General features: G+C 35.2%; 2 protein-coding genes across 3 annotated transcripts in view; both read right to left on the reverse strand.

Moving 5' to 3' along the window:
• Positions 1 to 20,106, reverse strand: part of LOC111051707 — a 514,958-nt gene that overhangs the window by 440,519 nt on the left and 54,333 nt on the right. The gene's annotated exons all lie outside the window — the stretch shown is intronic.
• LOC120352592 lies at positions 8,089 to 9,354 on the reverse strand. The gene is made up of 2 exons (XM_039433735.1): positions 9,147 to 9,354; positions 8,089 to 8,657 (listed from the first exon to the last, which is right to left on the reverse strand). Exons 1-2 carry the CDS (start codon positions 9,181 to 9,183, stop codon positions 8,089 to 8,091), a joined length of 606 nt encoding a protein of 201 aa, XP_039289669.1. The 5' UTR covers positions 9,184 to 9,354.

Raw genomic sequence — 20,106 nt, forward strand, 5'->3', positions numbered from 1 at the left:
TGAAACTTTGGGAATATGTTGTGTGAATATTGGGGATTGTTTCTGACCAGAAATTTTAATAGGGTGGCTAATAATGATTATTTATTAATCCATTTTTCACAGACCTATGATTTCGAAATTGTCGGCCTAGCGGCTTCCGGAGAACGGAAAGATGATCATGATTCAAGAATCAAGATCATATTGAGATAATATGCTTCAGCATCTAAAGTTACCAGCTGTAATAAAGACGTCACCCTATGATAAATTGTGTAGGCTACTGGTATTACAACGGTAGTTTGGAGTTGAAGTGTAGTTGATTGGTACCAGCTGTAGATAATGGTTCCTTAGAAGACCTATACAAATAATTATCACTCCCCTATCATTGAGTAAACGGAAAATGTTGGAAAAAATTATTCATCTGATGGAAGAGAGTTGTTCATATTGCATTCATTAATGGCAGAATAATTTCCATTTTTTTTTTTAATTTAGCTTAGCTTATATTCATCCTAAAATGTAAGATGGAAAGAATATGTAATTCTGTGTGATTCATCGTACATCGCATATTTCCTGGACCATCTATTGACGATCAACAACTGAAAACATTGAATTCATCTTTGAAACACTGATTTATCCCATCTAATTTTTTTTAATTCAACACTTTACTTTCAGATATTACTACCAATTGATTGAGAAGAATATGTTTTGGGAATAATGAATGCTGCATGACTAAGCACATAGGAAGTCCGTATTCAGATGTAAATGAAAATATTGATTGTCAGATAAATTTCATGATTCACCAAATAAAGTAAAGTGTGACATGAGATACATTGACTTTTTGGCGGTACGAAGTTCGCCAGGTAAGCTAGTTGTAAATAAAGCTTTATTATTAATAGTCAACGCTGAAAAAAGACAGGCTCAATCACCAGGAAATATAAATATACTATACTATAAATTCTATGAAGGACCAGTAAGCCAATAATTTTGAGTAGTTAAATCACTTCCATTATGGACACTGGATACATTATGGACAATCAATACGTATGAAATTTATTAGCTACAAAATGAAAAACTTTGATTGAAGTGACCCAGACTACCACAATATGAATAACCATTTAGATCAAATATAAAAAATTACTCACATCTCTCATCAACTCGTACTTTTTGTTCACAAAATATCTACACAAAAATATAAGTTATATTGAATGAACTCACGGCTAATAGTACTCAAGTTTGTCTTTTTCTGGCCGTGCAACAAATAAATGTAGGTTTATGTTTGCCATCTTGTTTTTGTAATCTTGTTGTCTATCAAGAAATTTTTCAATGTTTTTTTTCTGTTTTCAATAAAATTTAAATTTGAAAAAAGAATTATCAACAAACTCCTAACCAAAGAAAAGCTCTGTGCTCAGTATTCTAGTCGGAATGTATGAGACTCCATATACAGCTGATAGAAGGCCAAGCATAAGCATACAACAATGGAGCAAACACGTGGCAATAAGCTCGCGCTTTCGATCCACAGAAAATTAAATTCGATCAGCTGATTGATAAAATTATTTTAAGCTTTCCAATGATTACAACATAATATGTTAGAATATCATGTGTCAATTATATCAGTTCCATAATATGGCATTCACCTTACCATGTTCATAACCTTACTAAATAGGATCCTTTTTCATCCTTTGAAACCCTTAGAGGCAAAATATCTCAAAATCCGTTCTTAGTGCGCGTCTAGCATGTTTGAAGAATATTTTTGCAAAGTTTCAAGTCTGTGGGACAATTAGTTTGAGCTGTAGTGTGATTTTACATCAAAATTTTCGAAAAATGCCCTCTCCTGACGTTCCTCATGACTTTGCTGTGCAATGAGCGGTTAAAAATTACAACATTTTGGGGGGGCCCCAGCTCCCTCAGGGGGGCAAATTTCTGAAAATCCTTTCTTAGTGGATGTTTCCAGGCTACCATAAACAATCGTGCAGAATTTCAAGTTTTTAGGCTCAGTAGTTTGGGCTGTGGTGTGATTTCAGTCTGTAGGGGCTTAGCCTTTTATAAGTATAAGAGAAGAGAAGAGAAGAGAAGAGATAATCTAGAAAGAGTACCTCTTCGAAACAGTTGTTAACTGGCAACTAAATTGATAATTTTGCCAGGTTGGCATCAAGTTGAGATGAATTCATTAGGTTGGCTCCAAGTTAAAGAACTAATTAAAATGCATTTATCGAGAACAAATTGATTGGGCACTGCTGCTTCAATAGGAGCTATACCTTGGAGTATAGATAATTTTTATTTTTCATAAAACAAACTTTTATGACTTTTATAGAGCTGCTTCTATCAATTGATCCTATTCTATCAAGACTAATTTTGTTAGTATATCCGACAGATCATGAAAACTGCTTAAACAATTTCGATGAAATTTCAATAATTCAGTATGATATTTATATGGAGGGCATTTTTAAAACTTTAGAAGTGTACGTTGTGGACTCTGTTGGCGAAGAATGAGGAAATTCGGCCAAAATTTAACTTGGGCGAGAAAAAGGGGCTATTTATTAGAACGGCCAAATAGCTGTTGTTTCTTTTCCTAATGTAAAAAATCTTCCATAGAAGTAAGGCGCTTTTCCCATGAATCAATCATTCTCGAACATTGATTGTTCAACATTGAGATTCTCAAACATTGAGAAATAAGAAGGTAGCTTTCGAAAAAAATATTGGAGAATATGCATAACAGTTCGTTGACTGTCAGTATTCCTCATTAATAGCATCAATGCTCCCCATTCAAACAATGCTGACACATTGATGTGAATCTTACTATAATTTGATTACTTTAGATCAGATGAAGATAATGATGTTGATGATCGCTACTTACTATAATTTGGTTGCTTTAGATCAGATGAAGATAATAATGTTGATGATCGCTACTGTTTCAATTTCAATCATGTTTGACATTAATTTTTACTTCTGATGCCAGCTGTCATTATTATGTGAAAAAATAAATAATAAAAATATTATTGAATGGAATCACAATCATGAAGTCAATTAAACTAAGAAAGCAATATTCCTGTTTGAATATGTGTGTTTGTGGATATGTAGCCTATGTATGTCGGACGGATCTCGAAAACAGCTCTAACGATTTTGATTAAATCAGGAATATAGTGTGTTTGCGACAAAAAACATTATTTTGGAACAGGTCTCAACTCTGGGAAGATTCGCTGACGTTCCTTGAGAAAGGATTATTGGTCCCTCAAGTAGCAGCTGATCAGAAAAAATCGGGTGTGGCGCAGTCACACAACATTCCTTGCCGTTATGAAAATTGATCACCTAGACGCGCATCTCAAGTCTACTTAACAACAAAAATCCGAGCCAGCTGGTGACAGGACAATAACGCTGGAGACATACGAGGTCTGCTATCTCTTCATAGTGAATCATTTAATATAATCAACAGTTGCCAACAGATTGCAATTGGATAATCACATTTTCTCGAAGTTCGTGCTTATTTTCAATTTAAGGTGGAAATGTTACTGAACATTAATTGTAGTGATTTTCATGCTCAATTTTTTCCACTCAATTTTTTTGTTTAAATTTTATCTGAAGCTTGATAACTGGGAATCTTAAATCAAACTTTGCATAGAGAGGCGGAGCTCCTGAATTTTTACAGATATGGGACAAACCCTGTTTTTGACTACATTTTCGCCATTCCAGCCGCCATCTTGAAATGCATTTGATCGAAATTGATCGTGTCGGATCCTTATACTGTAGGGACCTTAAGTTCCACACACCCACACCCACACACACACACACACACACACACACACACACACACACACACACAACTACAGCTATTATGATTTTTTTTATTGGCTCACACACTCTTAAGGTGCGTACAGATTTACGCGCCGCGAACATGAGCAATTCAATTTTGATCAGCTGACTATATCTGTATTTTTACAGAAACGGTAAGATACAGATATAAAAAGCCTTTGCATCAGCTGATTAAAAATGAATTGTTCATGTTCGCGGCGCGTAAATCTGTACGCACCTTAAGAGTGTGTGAGCAAATGAAAATAGCTGTAGTTGAGTTACCAAATTTGGTGACCTTATTTTATAACATTGCAGTATTCATGGAACATCTGGAAGAATAGGTTCAGAAAGTGATCGGATGATAGCAAAAGAAATTAAAAATCGATCTTTCCAAACATATGGTAGTTTAATTTAATGTTCATTGTGAGATGATAGAAATGCGACTAATTTCTTCAGCTCTTGTTGTATTGGTTCTCCTGTTGATCCATGTTTGTACGCAGCCATGGCCTTTGGAGAGCCAGTTGCACAGTCTGTTAATTCATAATCCGGACTAAATACCGCGAGAACCAATCAGAGAAGCCTTCTATTAAAAAAAACCCTGCTCTGATTAATTCTCATGAAATTTAATCCTGATTGAAATTGAACAGGCTTTTGTGCTAATGGGTCTGATATTTTTCAGAATCAGCTAAAAACTAAATCGAAGAAACATGATATTCTATCAGCTGCTCCTATTTCCTTTCATGATGTCACATTACATGACAAATGACAAATCTATTGATAATGATAGATCACAAGTAAAAAATAAAGTTGTCAATTTAGATAGAAATTAAATTGAGTTACATGTTAGCTTACATCTAAATTTTCTCCCCTAATCATTCGGTTCGAGTTTAGATCGAAGAAAGGAACCATATAATGGTAGTTAATAAACAAAGTGATTGAATAAACTCTATTCAGATTTATGCAAATTCACATTAAATTGATCTCACTTTAATATTTATGATAGTAAAGTATAGGACATGGAAAATCAGCTACAAAAAATGTTATACTAACTATTATGAATAGACTCTTATGTATGAATGGTCATCCATGTAAGAAAGAATCATTGGATTGGCTGCTTTTACACTTTTGGATAAGTGAAACGAAAAGTAAGCGAGAGGCTATGCCAAAAATTCCAGAATAAGTAAGAGATCCATGTATACCAGAGTCATCAAATTCCGAATCAACATCATTTGGAATTAATTCTTCCATTGCATCAAGCAAAATAAAAAATAAAATGATCACTGCTAATTTGATAACTGTCAACGGGGAATATTAATCGCCAATGAATAAAGTCTAGGTTGACTTTCAAGCCCCGCCCAATATTCTACAAAATTTCCTGCAATCGGACTTATATTCTACAAAACACTTCCAACACATCAATTAATTTACTATTCGAATGATTTGACTCAATAATTCTCATGCCAAGTTGTGGCCTAATCTCAAAAACTATTATAACAATTTTGATAGAATTTAGATTATAAATGTTTCACAAAAATAATATTATATTTTAATTCCCGTAGCGAAGCACGGGTGCCCTGCTGGTTCTAGTATATAATTGATTCCAATTAGAGGATTATAGAGAGAATAAGTGAGTCATTTCATCACGATAACTTGGTTGTCACATCTGTTGAAAGCCATCTTAGCGCAAGGGATCGCAAGCTCCCTACATAAAAATAAATGGTAACCCACAAACTTTATCTTCTCATGCTCACATTTTAGAAAGTAGACTCACATAATAAGGATAGAGTGTTCCAAGCTTTACTCCAAATTTTACTCCTCATAGCAAATCAGTAATATGAAGAGTGAACATTTATATGGCCTTAAAAATGTTAAAATTGACATATAAAACTATAAAACTATTCTAATAACTAAGAACTAGGTCAGTGCCTAAGTTCAGTTTCAAATCTAATAGAAAGAATTAATTAGTAGGTTAATTTCTCGATGATAAATCTATTCTTATGGCCAGTACTGTTTTCGTGACGTACGCCTTATCGGTATCTCTCGATTTTTCTTTGCTTCCAAATAGCTTTCAATCATCAAACACCTCCTTCAATGCATAATTTCAAAAAGAAGGAATATTCACCTCTCCTCAATCTAAATACCCTCTAGAGCCTCTTCTGTTACAATTCAGGGGCCTTTACCATCTTAGTCAAGGATTACATTCTCAAGCATAATACACACATGAAACATTTTCATTAGAGAAGACATTTTACCACCCAATTGGATATGTTAAGTATCAAATAGCTACATACTATTAACAATAAAATTTATTCGAGATGAACGTTTAACTCACTTGAAACAGTTTGACAGTGAGGTTCAAAATATTAAGCTTCACCATAATCTTTAGAACTGAGATAACACAGTTCTTGGAAGTAATGATCATTTCAATAGGCATGATATTTTCTGACATCAAATGACATAGGAGACTTAAAACATAACAAAATACATCGGAAACCTGATATTGAGATAAATGCTAGGGTGCCAGGGAAAAACAATATAAGTCAAAAAAACAAATTTTTCAGGAAGTGAAAAAAACTAATTTATTATACAAATAATTGAAATGTCAATGTTTCAAATGCTTGAATATTTGTTTTTCTCACAAGAAAATAATGTATTCATTGTTGGTGTAGTAATTCGACTTCTTTGGGAAATTACATGATCTATGTTATAAGGATCATTCAAATATAATGACTTATACTATTAGGATCACTAACATAAATATGTTAGTGATCAGTTATGTTGGAATATTGGCTAGAGCCGATCCAAATGTGATATGAATATAATACTCTAAAAATTAAAAACAATTCTATACTACAATCACATAAATTATCAACATAAGCATTGGAAAATAAATAAAACGTAATAAATAAGTTACATTCCAAGGTTGAAAGTAAATTAATGTTTTTGAATGTCTCTATCATCTGTTACAAGGTAAATTCAAATGTCATGAATGAAAAGTTACATTTTCCACTAACAAATTTTTAGAATATTAACCATAAAAATTCAACTAATGTATTATTGTATATGCTGCATGTACTTAAGTTCTAACATCAGTTTTGTTGAAAATATCAAATGGAAGAAACTACTGAATTCTTAAACTAACAAAAAAATATTACTATAGTCACAAAACTTATCATTAACATTATTCAAGAATCAGAATCAACTACTTATAATTATATTAACTTCATTGTCTATTCAACAAATTCTTCAATGTCAGGAAGAATGTTAGGGACTGACTTTGAAGACTTCAACTCATTGTAGAAATGATGCAGGTATGGTGGAATGAGCTCCAATAGATCCATGAGATCTTTCTTTTTCTCACTGGATATTGGTTGAGTTTTATCATAGCATTTTTTAGGGTCCAGTCTCGTTGTTTCCGCACATATTCCTCTCCGAAGGAAACTGAAAGTCATGAATGGCTCCTCAGTACTTAGGGTTTTTTTGTAGTAAACTTTTGCAACATATAGCATCTTTTTGTGTCATCCCCTTTAGCAGCATTTTTGTCCTTATCTTTTTCAAGATAAGCTATATCAGCTTCCTCATGGTGTCGTCTATTTCTTCGGCAATGGATTTTGCTTTGAGCATATTAGTTTCAATTTGTTTTTGGGTCTGAAGGACATCACATTTATGGCAGGTATCCACTTTGGGATTTTTAAAGGATATATTCATTCTATGGAATTGATTCTCATAAACATTTCGTGAGACAGGATCCACTCTCCCTTCACAGTATGAGTTGTACATTATTGTAAGATTCAAAAATGAAGGCAAATATTTTCTTGTACTTTCTCGGCGAGTGTAGTGTGATTCATACAAAGGGTATGAATTTATGTGCACTTGTACATCATTTAATTTTTCAAGTGAATGTTTATTTGCTGGAGCTGTTCTACCCCTGTTATCTGCTTCAGTTATGCCTGAAACACTTGTTGACCGATTAGTAACAGCCAATGTGATAAACATTGGTGATTCATCAAGTGTTTTTGTGAAGCAGCCTCTGCACACACGTACTCTATTACCATTGATCTGGAAATGATATCTATGTGTTACCATCCTATACTTTTCCTTGGAAGGATCATCCGTTCGTTTCCTAGTAACTGATAGTGATTCAGAATCTACTAGACTAGCAACATAAGCTACCCATTTGTCATGGTCACCTAAAGACCAATAGGAATTGAAAATTTCTTCTTTCACACTTTTATCACCAGTGGATACTGTTACTTCTAGAATGTCCTTGCATTTCATTCTACATTGTTTTAGTGGTTTAGGAACTCTAGCCTGTACTAATTTCCCTTAACTAGTAGTATATTCTTTCCCCAGGTTTCGTTTTTCTTTTCTTTCCTGTTTATTTTTACGACTATGTACACCATTTCTGTTTCTTTTAATGATGTTTCTTTCTACTGTTCTTCTTTCATTTTTCCTTCCTGATGGCCCAGATGATACCATAAACACATCACTATTATCTGATTCGCTTTCACTCCTATTCATGGTATTGTCCAAACTTAATCCAACATGTGTGATTGAAGGACCAGGATTATTGGTAGCATCGTTCTTAAAAGGAGATGACAGGAGTCTCCTTCTCTTAATGACTATGTTTTCATCTTCACCAGAACACTGATCAGAGTCTGGGACATAATCCTTATCATTGTCAGAATCATCAAATGGAGAAATTGCATTGCTCACCTCGAGATCATCACAAGCACTGATATTGTTGAAAGTAGAATTTTCTGATGCTTCAATCAAGCTGGTATTTTGCGAATTTTCTTGTTCATTCAAAATATCTTCCAATTCTTTAGCTGCAGCAATCTGTTCCTCAGTCAAATCAGATGAAGCCTCAGAGTGACTGCCATATTCAGATTCTCCTGTGAACAAAATATGATAGAATTATTATTAATAATTTAGCACCTGAGAGTGAGAGCAGAAGGTAATTAATATGATCTAAGGACTATACCAGACTTACAAGGTAGTTAAAATGAGTCCATACAACATGCTTTCTGGACTAATGCAAGCAATATACAGCTTTTATCCCATCCTCATCGCCATTATTAGATTGTAGAATTCAGAAAATTAAACATAATCACAGAATATTGAACTTGTATTTATTTATTAACTTGTAATGATGACTGGGCTGAAATAACAAACTCCAAAATAATGATTATCTGAACATAAGCTGATTTGAAATCATATTTTAACACTGATGCATTTGAGTTATCAAATGAGAAGAACTCAATAACAGTAAACTTGTGATATAGCCAGTTATAATAATTCCCTGGTATCAATAAAAACCATCTCACCAACAAGGCATTATGAGAGTATCATTGAAATTGAAGAATTGAAAAAATGAAGCTCACCATCATTTTCATTCTTGGTAATCCAAATTTCATCCATTCTTCTAGTGGTATGACTCCCCTTGTTGAGATTGGGAAGAGCATCAGAATCACTGCCATTTCCAGAAGTCCCTGAGAACAAGAATGAATAATTTCACAATGGGCTATACTCAAGAAAAGTAGAAAAATATGTGGACTTATTGATCATATCCACAGAAAATTGCTATTAATAAAGAAGATGAATCAAAACAATTCCTGATATTAACTGTTGAGATAGACCAAAGATACATTCAATCAAAATTATCAGTTTCAAAATGACTTAAAAGGAGAGAAAAAATCTAAACTTGGATGACTTAATCCAGGAGAGAAAAAAATCAAACTTTATAGGAGACAAATAGAGTGCATGGAATTGAATAATAAAAGTGTATGGCTATTTATTGGTGAGGAGACCCATATGGGCAGTTCCATCTTGTTAGGTTAGGGTCAATTTAGGTTTGGTAGGGTTTAGGTTTGGTTAGGTTTAGTTTAAGTTGAGTTGGTAAGGGTTAGTTTAAGTTAGGATACATGAAACAAAGAAAGTCTTTCTTTGTTTCATGTTAGGATAGGTTGAGTTAGGCTAGGTTGGTTAGGTTGTCAAAGACAGGAAACAGCTGTTTCAGTAACATTGTACAGTAGATGAAAAGTAGTATAACAATGAATGAAAGCTTAATTCGCCATTATGTTATTTTCGTATAAAAATTAAAATAATTTATTTATCTATTTAATATTTTATTCAATATGAAGATTAAAAGCATTACATATTTTGACTTTTATTCTTTTTCCCCAGCAGACGACCCAAATACACATGGGTTACAGGAGTATAACTTGACTTGTCTGCTTTTTCCCCAACTCACAGCTGATGATGACAAAGTCAATATAGTACAAGATTGACTTGTCTACTTTTTCCCTGTCACATAACAGAGCTTTCTACTTATACTGTTTCGAGAAAACCTCATAGCTCCATTGATAAGCAAGATTGACTTATATCACTATGACCAAATGATAGATCTTGATTTTGTCAGTTTGAGTATGGACTTAATGTGTTTTGACCATTTTGTGACTTATATTGTTTTTCTCTGGCACCCTAGAATGTATTTCCAATACATCATGAAAATTCAACATCTTGTTGTGTAGCATGGTATCTGCTATAAATAACCGTTATTCTCCTAACAGCCATAATTAGAGATTTTTTGGTGTGAACATGATTATTCGAATGAATCTATAATATTATTCCATCATTAACACAGAAGATCTGGGTTTAATTTTTTTCTCAATGATTGAGTTATTAATTTTCAACTCCATTAATGCTTTCAAGGTTTCTAATTATCTTTCCATGTGTGGTTTTGACATTGAAAGCTGAGGTGGGCATTGGAAGAGGCTCTAAATCCTTTCCGGAGAGCAAACTTTCAATTGGATTATTTCAGGAAGAGAATCAGAATGCATGTTTGTTGAGCGAGGTGGTGATAATGTGAACAGTGGCGATGAAACTTGTCAAAGCTCACAGCTGCCAATATGATATTCCACTTCGTAGGGAAGCATGAACATCCAATTACTTTGGCTTTGATCACTTACCTACAGTTGAGAAGCTGACCCAAATATAACCAGGTTCACTTTGTTCATGATCACAACTTCATTAAATTTTTCTAATTAGCTGAAAATAACTCGATTTGTATGAAACCATATATTATGAAAATACGGTTGTTTGATTACAAATAACAAAGATTATTAGAGAGATCAGATAAATAGATTGATTATTTAACGAAAGTGACTATTTTAAATAATAATTATTATTGTACAGAATTTGGAAATTTTCAACTGTTGGGGAGGAAGGTTGAAAGACTGGGGAGTTTGTTCATCTCAGCATTGTGCTATTTTATCCACATGGTATAATAAAATTGTATTGATAAGTTTCTACTTGTAAATTCATGTATGGCAGAATGACAGAATATCGTGCATAAACATATCCACTGTTGGTGCAGCTTAACTACTTCTATTATTATAATAGCAGGTAACTCGTGTGAAGGTTTGCCTAAATTAGGAATAGATTGAGTTTAGTTGTATAGTTCAATGCTGATACTGAAAGTATTAGGCCTAAGAACTATGATAGTTCACAATAGAAGACCGATTCGATTTGACTTTCATCTTAAGTGGTACGTGAATACTGGTAGGTACTTTAAATTTGAATATTTTAAGCTACAAGTTTCAAATGCTCTGAAGTGGACTGTATAAAACGAATCGATTCTTTGAGTTGAATAATATATCCATTCAGGAAAACCACATACAAAGAACATAGAGAATCAGAAAATGTACTCACCAAATCCCAAATCCAACATGTCGCGAATCGAATTGTTCCCCTACTTATATTTGAGGTGAAAGGTGGACAGTTGGATAGGATATAGATGAGAGGAAAAGATAGGTGAAATGATGCAACTGAATGTACGACTATTAAAGCTGGTTCCTTGCTGTTTTCCCGTTCTGAGATGAAGTTTACTGACTGGATATATAACACTATGACTTGACTATTGATAAAAACAAAATTAAAAATTGAGTTCTGGCATTCACTTTTCACTGATACGAAACGTGAGTAACTTTTCACGTAAAACGAAAATGCAACTTATTTACACGAGTATAAAATATATAGGCCGAATCTCCTATAATATTAAACGACACGAATATTTAGGCAGATTCAGGACGAATTTCCTGAATCTTAAAGCCTCGACAGGGAGTGCTAGCAATACGAGAGCTGAGTTCACACTGACTGGCTAACTATCCAGTGCCTTAGCGATAAATTGATGAGTAATGGATATTATAAAATTATGGAAACTCTCCTGCCATCTGGCAGTAGATGAGCTAATGAATACAATTTCAAATGGTCTCAACATACGTGAACTTTGTATCACAGAATAGAAAAGTTTGTTCTTATCAAATAAAATTACAATATATTGATTAAAAAATGAAAATAGACCTTGTGAAGCTGTTGGATACACCAACATATGCTCCACGTTGATAGTGATTCTTATATGAAATGCTACTTGGGTGTCCAACAGTGATACTATGATCCCTATAAAGAATAAATAAATTTGCAGAAATTGAATGCCGTCCGGCTCGCAAATATAATAGGGTTCTAGCCACAGCTCTAGCTCAGTGATAAATGCATGAGTAATTTTATAACAATGGACCATGAAGAGTCTAGACAACTGATATTTGTCAAGTCTTACCGCCACTCTTTTGAAGATACTGTAGAATACCAAGAAAGAAATTAAAAAGATAGTCGGTGACTGGTATACAGTAACCATATTATCCAATCAAGAATAATGAAACTCAACTATTATTTCCATAATTGAGTCACAAAACGCTTAGCATGAATATTGGTGTGCACCAATTTATGATTTCGAAATTCTTTATTACTTACGACGCCAATTCTAGAAGATCTCTGGAACCTTATGTGATAGCAGACCTATTATAATAATTATCAATAAATATTCGCTGACTGAAGAATGTGACTATCATCAAAGGATGATAAGTAATAGTTGCTCATTAGGAAAACTGATCTAAATGATTCATTAATTACATGTGTTGCATAACCATAATGCTTGGTAGCAAGACAGCTCAGACTTAGTCCAGGCGCTGACTTACATTGAGCATACATGAGAGAGGCAGAGAATTTGACTTCGGATCATTGTTAAGGGGTCTTTAGTGTATATGAAACTCGATGTCGTCACGTCCCAGGGTGGTCTAAAGATTGTGGGGAGGGGGGTAAGTTGTAAAAAACGCTTATAATCGCTAAAATCGCCTGTCCTGCAGTTACTATTCATAGTACAGCTTTGACTTTTTTCTGAATATTATCTACATATCATATGGCTTTCAATATGGTCCCCTACATTTCTACGATAAACCGCATAGCTTTCCCGTACAAAAATAAAATATCTGGAAAAATGTATTTTTTTATTATGGACTTTTTCTATTTCTGGAATATTTGAATCGTTAGTCGACTTAGAGGAAAAGGTTCCCAATGAACATTGTAGGCCGTTTCTTCTTGAATCCATGATATATATAGTTCAGGGGTTACGGTCATAGATACGGTGGTGGGAGGGGGATAAGTAGCACTGTTACGCTGCGGCGTAGCCCACCCCTATGATTAATGCGTGAAGCGGCCTGCCTATCACATCGCTCCTACTTGTCTACGCATTCAAATTATGTATATCAGGAACGCTATCTTATGTATTTTCGGTCGCTGAACACGATTTTCCAACTCTCAGGCCTCAATAATGGATAATTCTCATCATATTCTACGAATTATGGTCAAAATTACAAAATTCATCTCATTCTGCAAGGAAACTAATAAATGACTGTTTGATATAAATGACACTTGACATTTAAGAAATATATTAAGATAGAATGATAATAACATGTATGTGTTTTTTCCAAATTTATTTATTGTGACGCGCTGCAGGCTAAGTTATTAATTACACACTGGCCACACTTACTGTAGTGGTCAGTTAATTTCCAAAAAAATGTTTGTGAAATTTCCTAGTTTTTTTATGATGGAAATGTGATTAATTATTCATTCATTATCATAGAAATTATTTTTAGTATAAAAATGTTAAGCTTTGGTGAATTTTCATTTTGTCATGACCTTTTGAGAAATTATGTCCAATATAAAAATAGATATGTAACAAAACAAAATGAAATGAAAATTCAAATATTCATTTCAATTGTTTTCTAACAGTAATATTATAATGATAATTTCACTAACTTTTGATTGATTCATCCAGTATTCCGGTTCAGACCGTTTTGAAATGGTAACATGTTGAATGTATTCCTGCATGTATCTATCGTCTACTAATGGATTATTCCTTAAAAAAGTTTGTGCACATGTACGAACGTTAAGTCTGAAGCTGTCAGATGTTACTGGAAGAGTTCATATGTTTCTTATAGAAAAGATGGATTGTAAATCTACTGGGTCCGGCAGTCAAACCTGACGGTTTTTAAGTGGGATAGGTGGTGGTGGGGGCGACTGGGCGGGTGGGGATGGGCGCCATCTTGTTCACCTTGAGTGGAAGTTCATTAGTTCAGTAACAATGGAGCGTTGGACCGCTGAACATCGTGCGTTTGTAGTCGAGACGTTTTTTAGAAATAATGATTCTGTGATTCTAACACAAAGGAGTTTCCGTATACGGTTTAACATTCCCCCTCGTGGTGCGATCCCGTCACGAAACACAATTCTTCTGTGGGTTCGGAACTTTCAGAACACTGCGTTTGGAACCACAAGAAGGAGAGGAGGATCACCTCGAACGGTAAGAACTCCTGCTAACGTTGAGGCTGTTCGACATGCTTTTGAACGGAGCCCTCGTCGCTCTGCCATTCGTCACGCCCAAGCTCTTCGGATCTCCGACCGGTCTGTGAGACGTATTCTTCATGACGACTTGAGCTTCCACCCTTACAAGATTGCTATTGTTCAAGAGTTACAAGCAGGAGATTTTGGTAGAAGGTTGAATTTTGCTGAAACCATGTTAAGAAAGATTGAGGAAGACCCTGGAATCATTGTTTTGACTTCAGACGAAGCTCATTTCCACCTTAATGGATGTGTTAATAAACAAAATTTCCGTTATTGGGCCCCAAATAACCCACGGGAACTTCATCAGCGGCCTCTTCACTGTGAAAAAGTAACTGTCTGGGCTGCAGTGTGTGGGTCAACAGTTATAGGGCCTTATTTTTTTGAAGAGGGTGGCCATACAGTGACAGTGAACTCAGAGCGTTATGTTGCCATGATCCGTGACTTTCTCATTCCTGAGTTACGTCGCCACCGCATACCTCTCAGGAGGGTATGGTTTCAGCAGGACGGAGCTACTGCCCATACCTCGCGGGCCTCCATGGCTCAACTCAGAGGATTTTTCCCAGGCAAGCTGATCTCGCTCAGGGGTGACATTGAATGGCCAGCACGTTCTCCCGACTTGTCCCCTTGTGACTTTTATCTGTGGGGGTATCTCAAGGGAAGAGTGTATGTTGACAAGCCAAGAAATTTGGATCAACTGAAGGAGAATATTCGGCGAGAACTTCGTGAGATCCCGCGGCAAACGTTGGAGAGAGTCATGACGAACTTTTCCAAGAGACTCGTACAGTGTACAGAAAATGGTGGTCAACATTTAAATGACGTAATTTTTGCGCCGTAAGCTATTTTTCAATTTTTTTTAATACTAAATGTAATTTCCAATTCTCCTCTTTACAATAAAAAAATATATAAATATATCTCAACAGCTTTTTAATTTATCCAATATCAAAAACCGTCAGGTTTGACTGCCGGACCCAGTATAATTGTAATTCTATATGAGCCGTCAACACAGGTTTCTCCTTTTTTCTCCAGATGATTTATATATATTATTCTCTCGCAATCAATGAAATCCTCTTCACACAGTTCCTCCTAACATATTTTCTCTAGTAAAGGGTATGTTTTGGATCTCATCTCAATATGAATTACATTCTTCGTCCGTAATTTATTAGTAGTACCACTGCACTGAGAAAGCGTGAGCAGATGTCAAAATATTACATGAATCTTTTTCATATTCATTTCCAACTACGTGACATCCTAGATATTTCTTATTCGTTGTATTTCCGTAGATTATCCACAAAGCGTTAAAATTCAATTTTTTTAGTTCCTCCCATACCCTGATTCAAATTATGAATACATCGGTGTCAGGAGAGTGTATGGCTGGTTATAGCTGCTGGGGAATTAAATCTTTTAAAACCTACTTTAGCATTGAAGAATCTAAATAGCAATTTAGCATTGTATGATTGTAGCTTCTTTTTGGTTGCACTGCAATTCCACCACATCTAGAAATATCTCCGTGCTCGTCTTATGTCTATTGACACTACCTATATTGAACCCAATGAAAAAGTCCAATGAAAACAGCCTTGAAAGATTACCAACAAAAAATATTGATAAAATTAAAGAAGACCGTCAAAACGAGCAATCGGAAGCAAAACGCAAGGAGAAACAAAAAAACAGGATGATTAGGAAAATGTGGAAACCAGGCTACCAACCAACAAAAACAAGAGGACAATATCTAAAGTAAGGAATTCAGGAAATAGTTATTCCCCAGAACGACTGGTCATCAAGGGGAATCAAGACCAGAACCTCCCAGGTTTAATTAAAGGCACACTCAATGTAAGAACACTCAAGACAGAAGATCGACTCATCGAACTAGAGGAAGCATTGAAGGAATCTAGCATTGATATCCTTGGTATAGCAGAAGTAAGGAGACACTCCGAAAAAATAATTGAAAGAAGCAGTGGATCTTTTCAACCTGCGTGTTTCACCGTATAACCTCCGTCCCTCATCTATTACCTTTCAAATTACAGATACTATTTTATCAATTTGTAGAAAACAATTTTTATATCAGGTATCAAAGCTCATCAATGTTATTCCTAACCATTTTATCACTAGTAAATTGAATAGAAAACTGCTAATTGAAATTCATACATGGATAATGTCGAACAATGTAATGGTGGCAATGTAATTTCCTCATAGCTTAGTATAAAGACTTCTCATGTTTTTTATGTAATTTTCAACTATTCTTTACTTTCCCCTAAGCCTTCACTCTGCTCTTTCTCTATCCTTCCTCACTCACTTTTTCTTTTCCCTATTTCTTAATAATATCCCATTATTATTTTCATGTACCTACTGTTAAGCATTGAACACTCGGCCTCTGCGCTCAGGTTCCTCGAACCTTGCAGGGACTTCCCGTTTTTAATATAGTTATGTATAATCCTATTAATGGTATTTTTCTTTTTCATTTTATATTGTATTTTACTTTTTTCATTTACAACCATTTTTGTCATTGTAATTATGTTTTTGGGACAAATAAAGATTTGATTTGATTTGATTCATTTTCTACCATTTTGGTGAAACACCAGATCATAAAGGTGTTGGATTCCTTGTTAGAAAGGAGTTGAAGACGAAAATCGTAGAGTTCAAAGGTATATCCGAAAGAATAGCATTGCTGAAGTTGAAAACTCAGGGAAAACTGTTACATATTTACCAAGTTTATGCTCCTACTCCAATGGCTGAGGAAGCTGAGCACGAATCATTTTACAATTCACTCACCGCAGCTCTAAGCAGGGAAAGAAACAATTGGAAACATATAACTTTGATTATTGGTGACTTCAACAGTCAGGTGGGAAAGCAGGAAGGGGGTGAGAGGCTTACAGTAGGGAAATATGGCTATGGGACAAGGAACGAAGCTGGACAAAGACTGGTGGATTTCTGTCAAGAGCAAGTATTAAGAATAGTTAATACATTCTTCAAGAAACGAGCTGGTAAGAAGTGGACTTGGATTTCACCAAATCAATTGTTTAAAAATGAAATAGATTATGTGCTGACTAGGCACAATGGAATTGTGAAGCAGTTTGAGGTTTCAGGGAGTCTGAAAATTTATACAGATCACAGACTCATATCCATTGAATTGACAAAAGATTGCTTCAAAAGGAGGCCAAAAAGAGAATGGAATGAAGAAGTAGTAGGGAATATTTTCAAAGCAAATGAACAAGGACAATTTGAATTAGAATTGCAGAATTGGCGTGAACAAAGAGGTGTATGTCTGCAAGAGAGCTACAATAGATTGGAAAGCATCATAAAAAATTCTTTTGAACCTATAATAAGTACAAAGATGAGGAAAATAACCAATGAAACTAAAGAATTGATTGTTAAAAGAGAAGAAATGAAGAAGAAAAAGAACAAAAGTTTTCATGAACGAATTGAGTTTAATACGCTTTGCAAATTAGCAAGATACCATATTAGAAAGGATATTAGGACATTTGAAGACAGAATTATAAAAAATGTATTGGACAGCAGTGGATCAACAAAGAAATTGAGAAAACAATTGTTTGACGGTAAAGAATGGAAAGTTGCAGTCAAAGATAGACGTGGCAGGATTGTAAGGAATAGGAAAGGTATTTCTGAAAATGCTACTGAATTCTTCAAAGAGCTTTATCGGGACACATCTGAGAGCGCTGTTGTATTGGAGCAGATTAATTTGCAGGAAGAAGTACCAACAATTGAAGAAAGTGACCTGAAGACAGTTGTAAGTACTTTGAAAAGCAATACCATGGCAGGAGGCGATAGGATAACAAACGAGATGCTGAAAGTACTGTACTCGATCTCTTCAGAAAAAATAATCAGTCTGTTTGATAGAATCTTCAGTGAACATATGGTACCTCAGCAGTTGAAAACATCAGACATAATTCTACTGTTCAAGAAAGGAGATCAATACGACATCAACAACTATCGACCAATAAGCATTTCATCTTGTTTCGGGAAACTCTTCATGAAAATGCTACCGTACAATATCGCCTACAACCAATTATGAATGAGCGTCAACCAGTCGAGCAGGCGGGATTTCGAAGTGGATTCTCAACGATTGACCATCTTCAAGCAGTTGGTCAACTCATAGAAAAATGTGAGGAATTCAATATAGGTGTCTACTTGGCCTTTATTGATTATAAAAAGGCATTTGATAGTTTGAAACATGCATTCCTCTTCACGTCGCTTGAAATGATTCCAGCAACCTTCTTAAATATAATAAAGGACGTATATAACGTATATGCAGAAAGGTGTGAAACAGGGTGACCCACTCGCGCCGTCTCTCTTCAATGCCGCCTCTCGCAATCTCTTGGAGTTCGCCTCTGATGGTCAGAGAGTGAACACGTGCGCAGTTCGGCTCCGTTGAAAAGCGTTATTTTGTAGGGTTATCTTGTTAAAATCGATTCGAGCGTTACATTAGTTGATTAAGTTTTTCACATAGTTTAATAACATATTTTTAAAAGTCTGATTTTCATTGTAATTACGCAGTAATTACAATAAATAGTATTACATAACCTCCAATTAGTTTGACCACAGTTTGGTTTATCTATTGCAACATGGTGAAGAGCAACGGCAAGAAGCAGGAAACTCCCACACAAAAGGCAGGTAGGCGTGCAACGGTACATGTGTCAACGACCCCTCCCTGTCAAGACACAACTCAACTAGCCGACGAAATTCTACAGAGGATAAACAAGGAAGTAAACCAAGCTGTCGCAGAGGCTTTCTCCTTCTTCCAATCCGAATTGGATCGATTGCAGGGTGAGAATAATCAACTTCGGCAGAGGATGGCAGCAATTGAGAAGGAGACAGAATTAAAAATCGACGACATTCATCGTTCGCATCGAGTGGGACCAATCCAGCAGCCAGGTCAGGACACGGGCAGAGCAGCAGGCAAGGAGCGTCATCGTCCCATCATCGTGAGGTTCGACGGCTACCGGACGAGGCAGAGGGTGTTCGCAGCCAAGCGGATGCTCAAGAACACTGGCATCACCGTGAGGGAGGACTTGACGAAACACCGACTGGCACTCTTGAACGCAGCAGCAAACAAGTACGGGATAAGGAACACGTGGACAGTCGATGGCCGCATCAAGTACGCCGTCGGAGAGGGACCTGGACGACGCATCTACACCGCCGAGCGTCTTGCCGACCTCCAGTAAACACTTCACGGTGTTGGCACGTCATATCTTCCTACTAAAGGTGAGCTCTCATTATTTCAATTGTGCCTCTTCATGTAATCATCACTCTTCTCTCTTTTCATTTTTTCAGTCTTTTATTTTTTGTTGGACAATTGCCCTATAGATACCATTTTTACCAAATTAATTTTTGCTATTTGAACATATATAATACTGTTTTCATGGAAAAAATATAACTGGATTCTATGTTTACAAATCTTAAAATTAATTTTTGCTTTTTTGAACATATATAATACTGTTTTCATGGAAAAAATATAACTGGAATAAAGCTATATCAATTTAGTTATAGCAATTATTCATCTAGTATACTGAAACGTTTTACTGATTGAATCATCCAATACTCAATCAGGAAACTAGTTTTCCATTAGACATAACCGAATGATGTTTCCAGCTA

Source organism: Nilaparvata lugens, chromosome 1 (genome assembly GCF_014356525.2).
Source record: "Nilaparvata lugens isolate BPH chromosome 1, ASM1435652v1, whole genome shotgun sequence".
In the NCBI taxonomy this organism is placed as follows: Eukaryota; Metazoa; Arthropoda; class Insecta; order Hemiptera; family Delphacidae; genus Nilaparvata; species Nilaparvata lugens.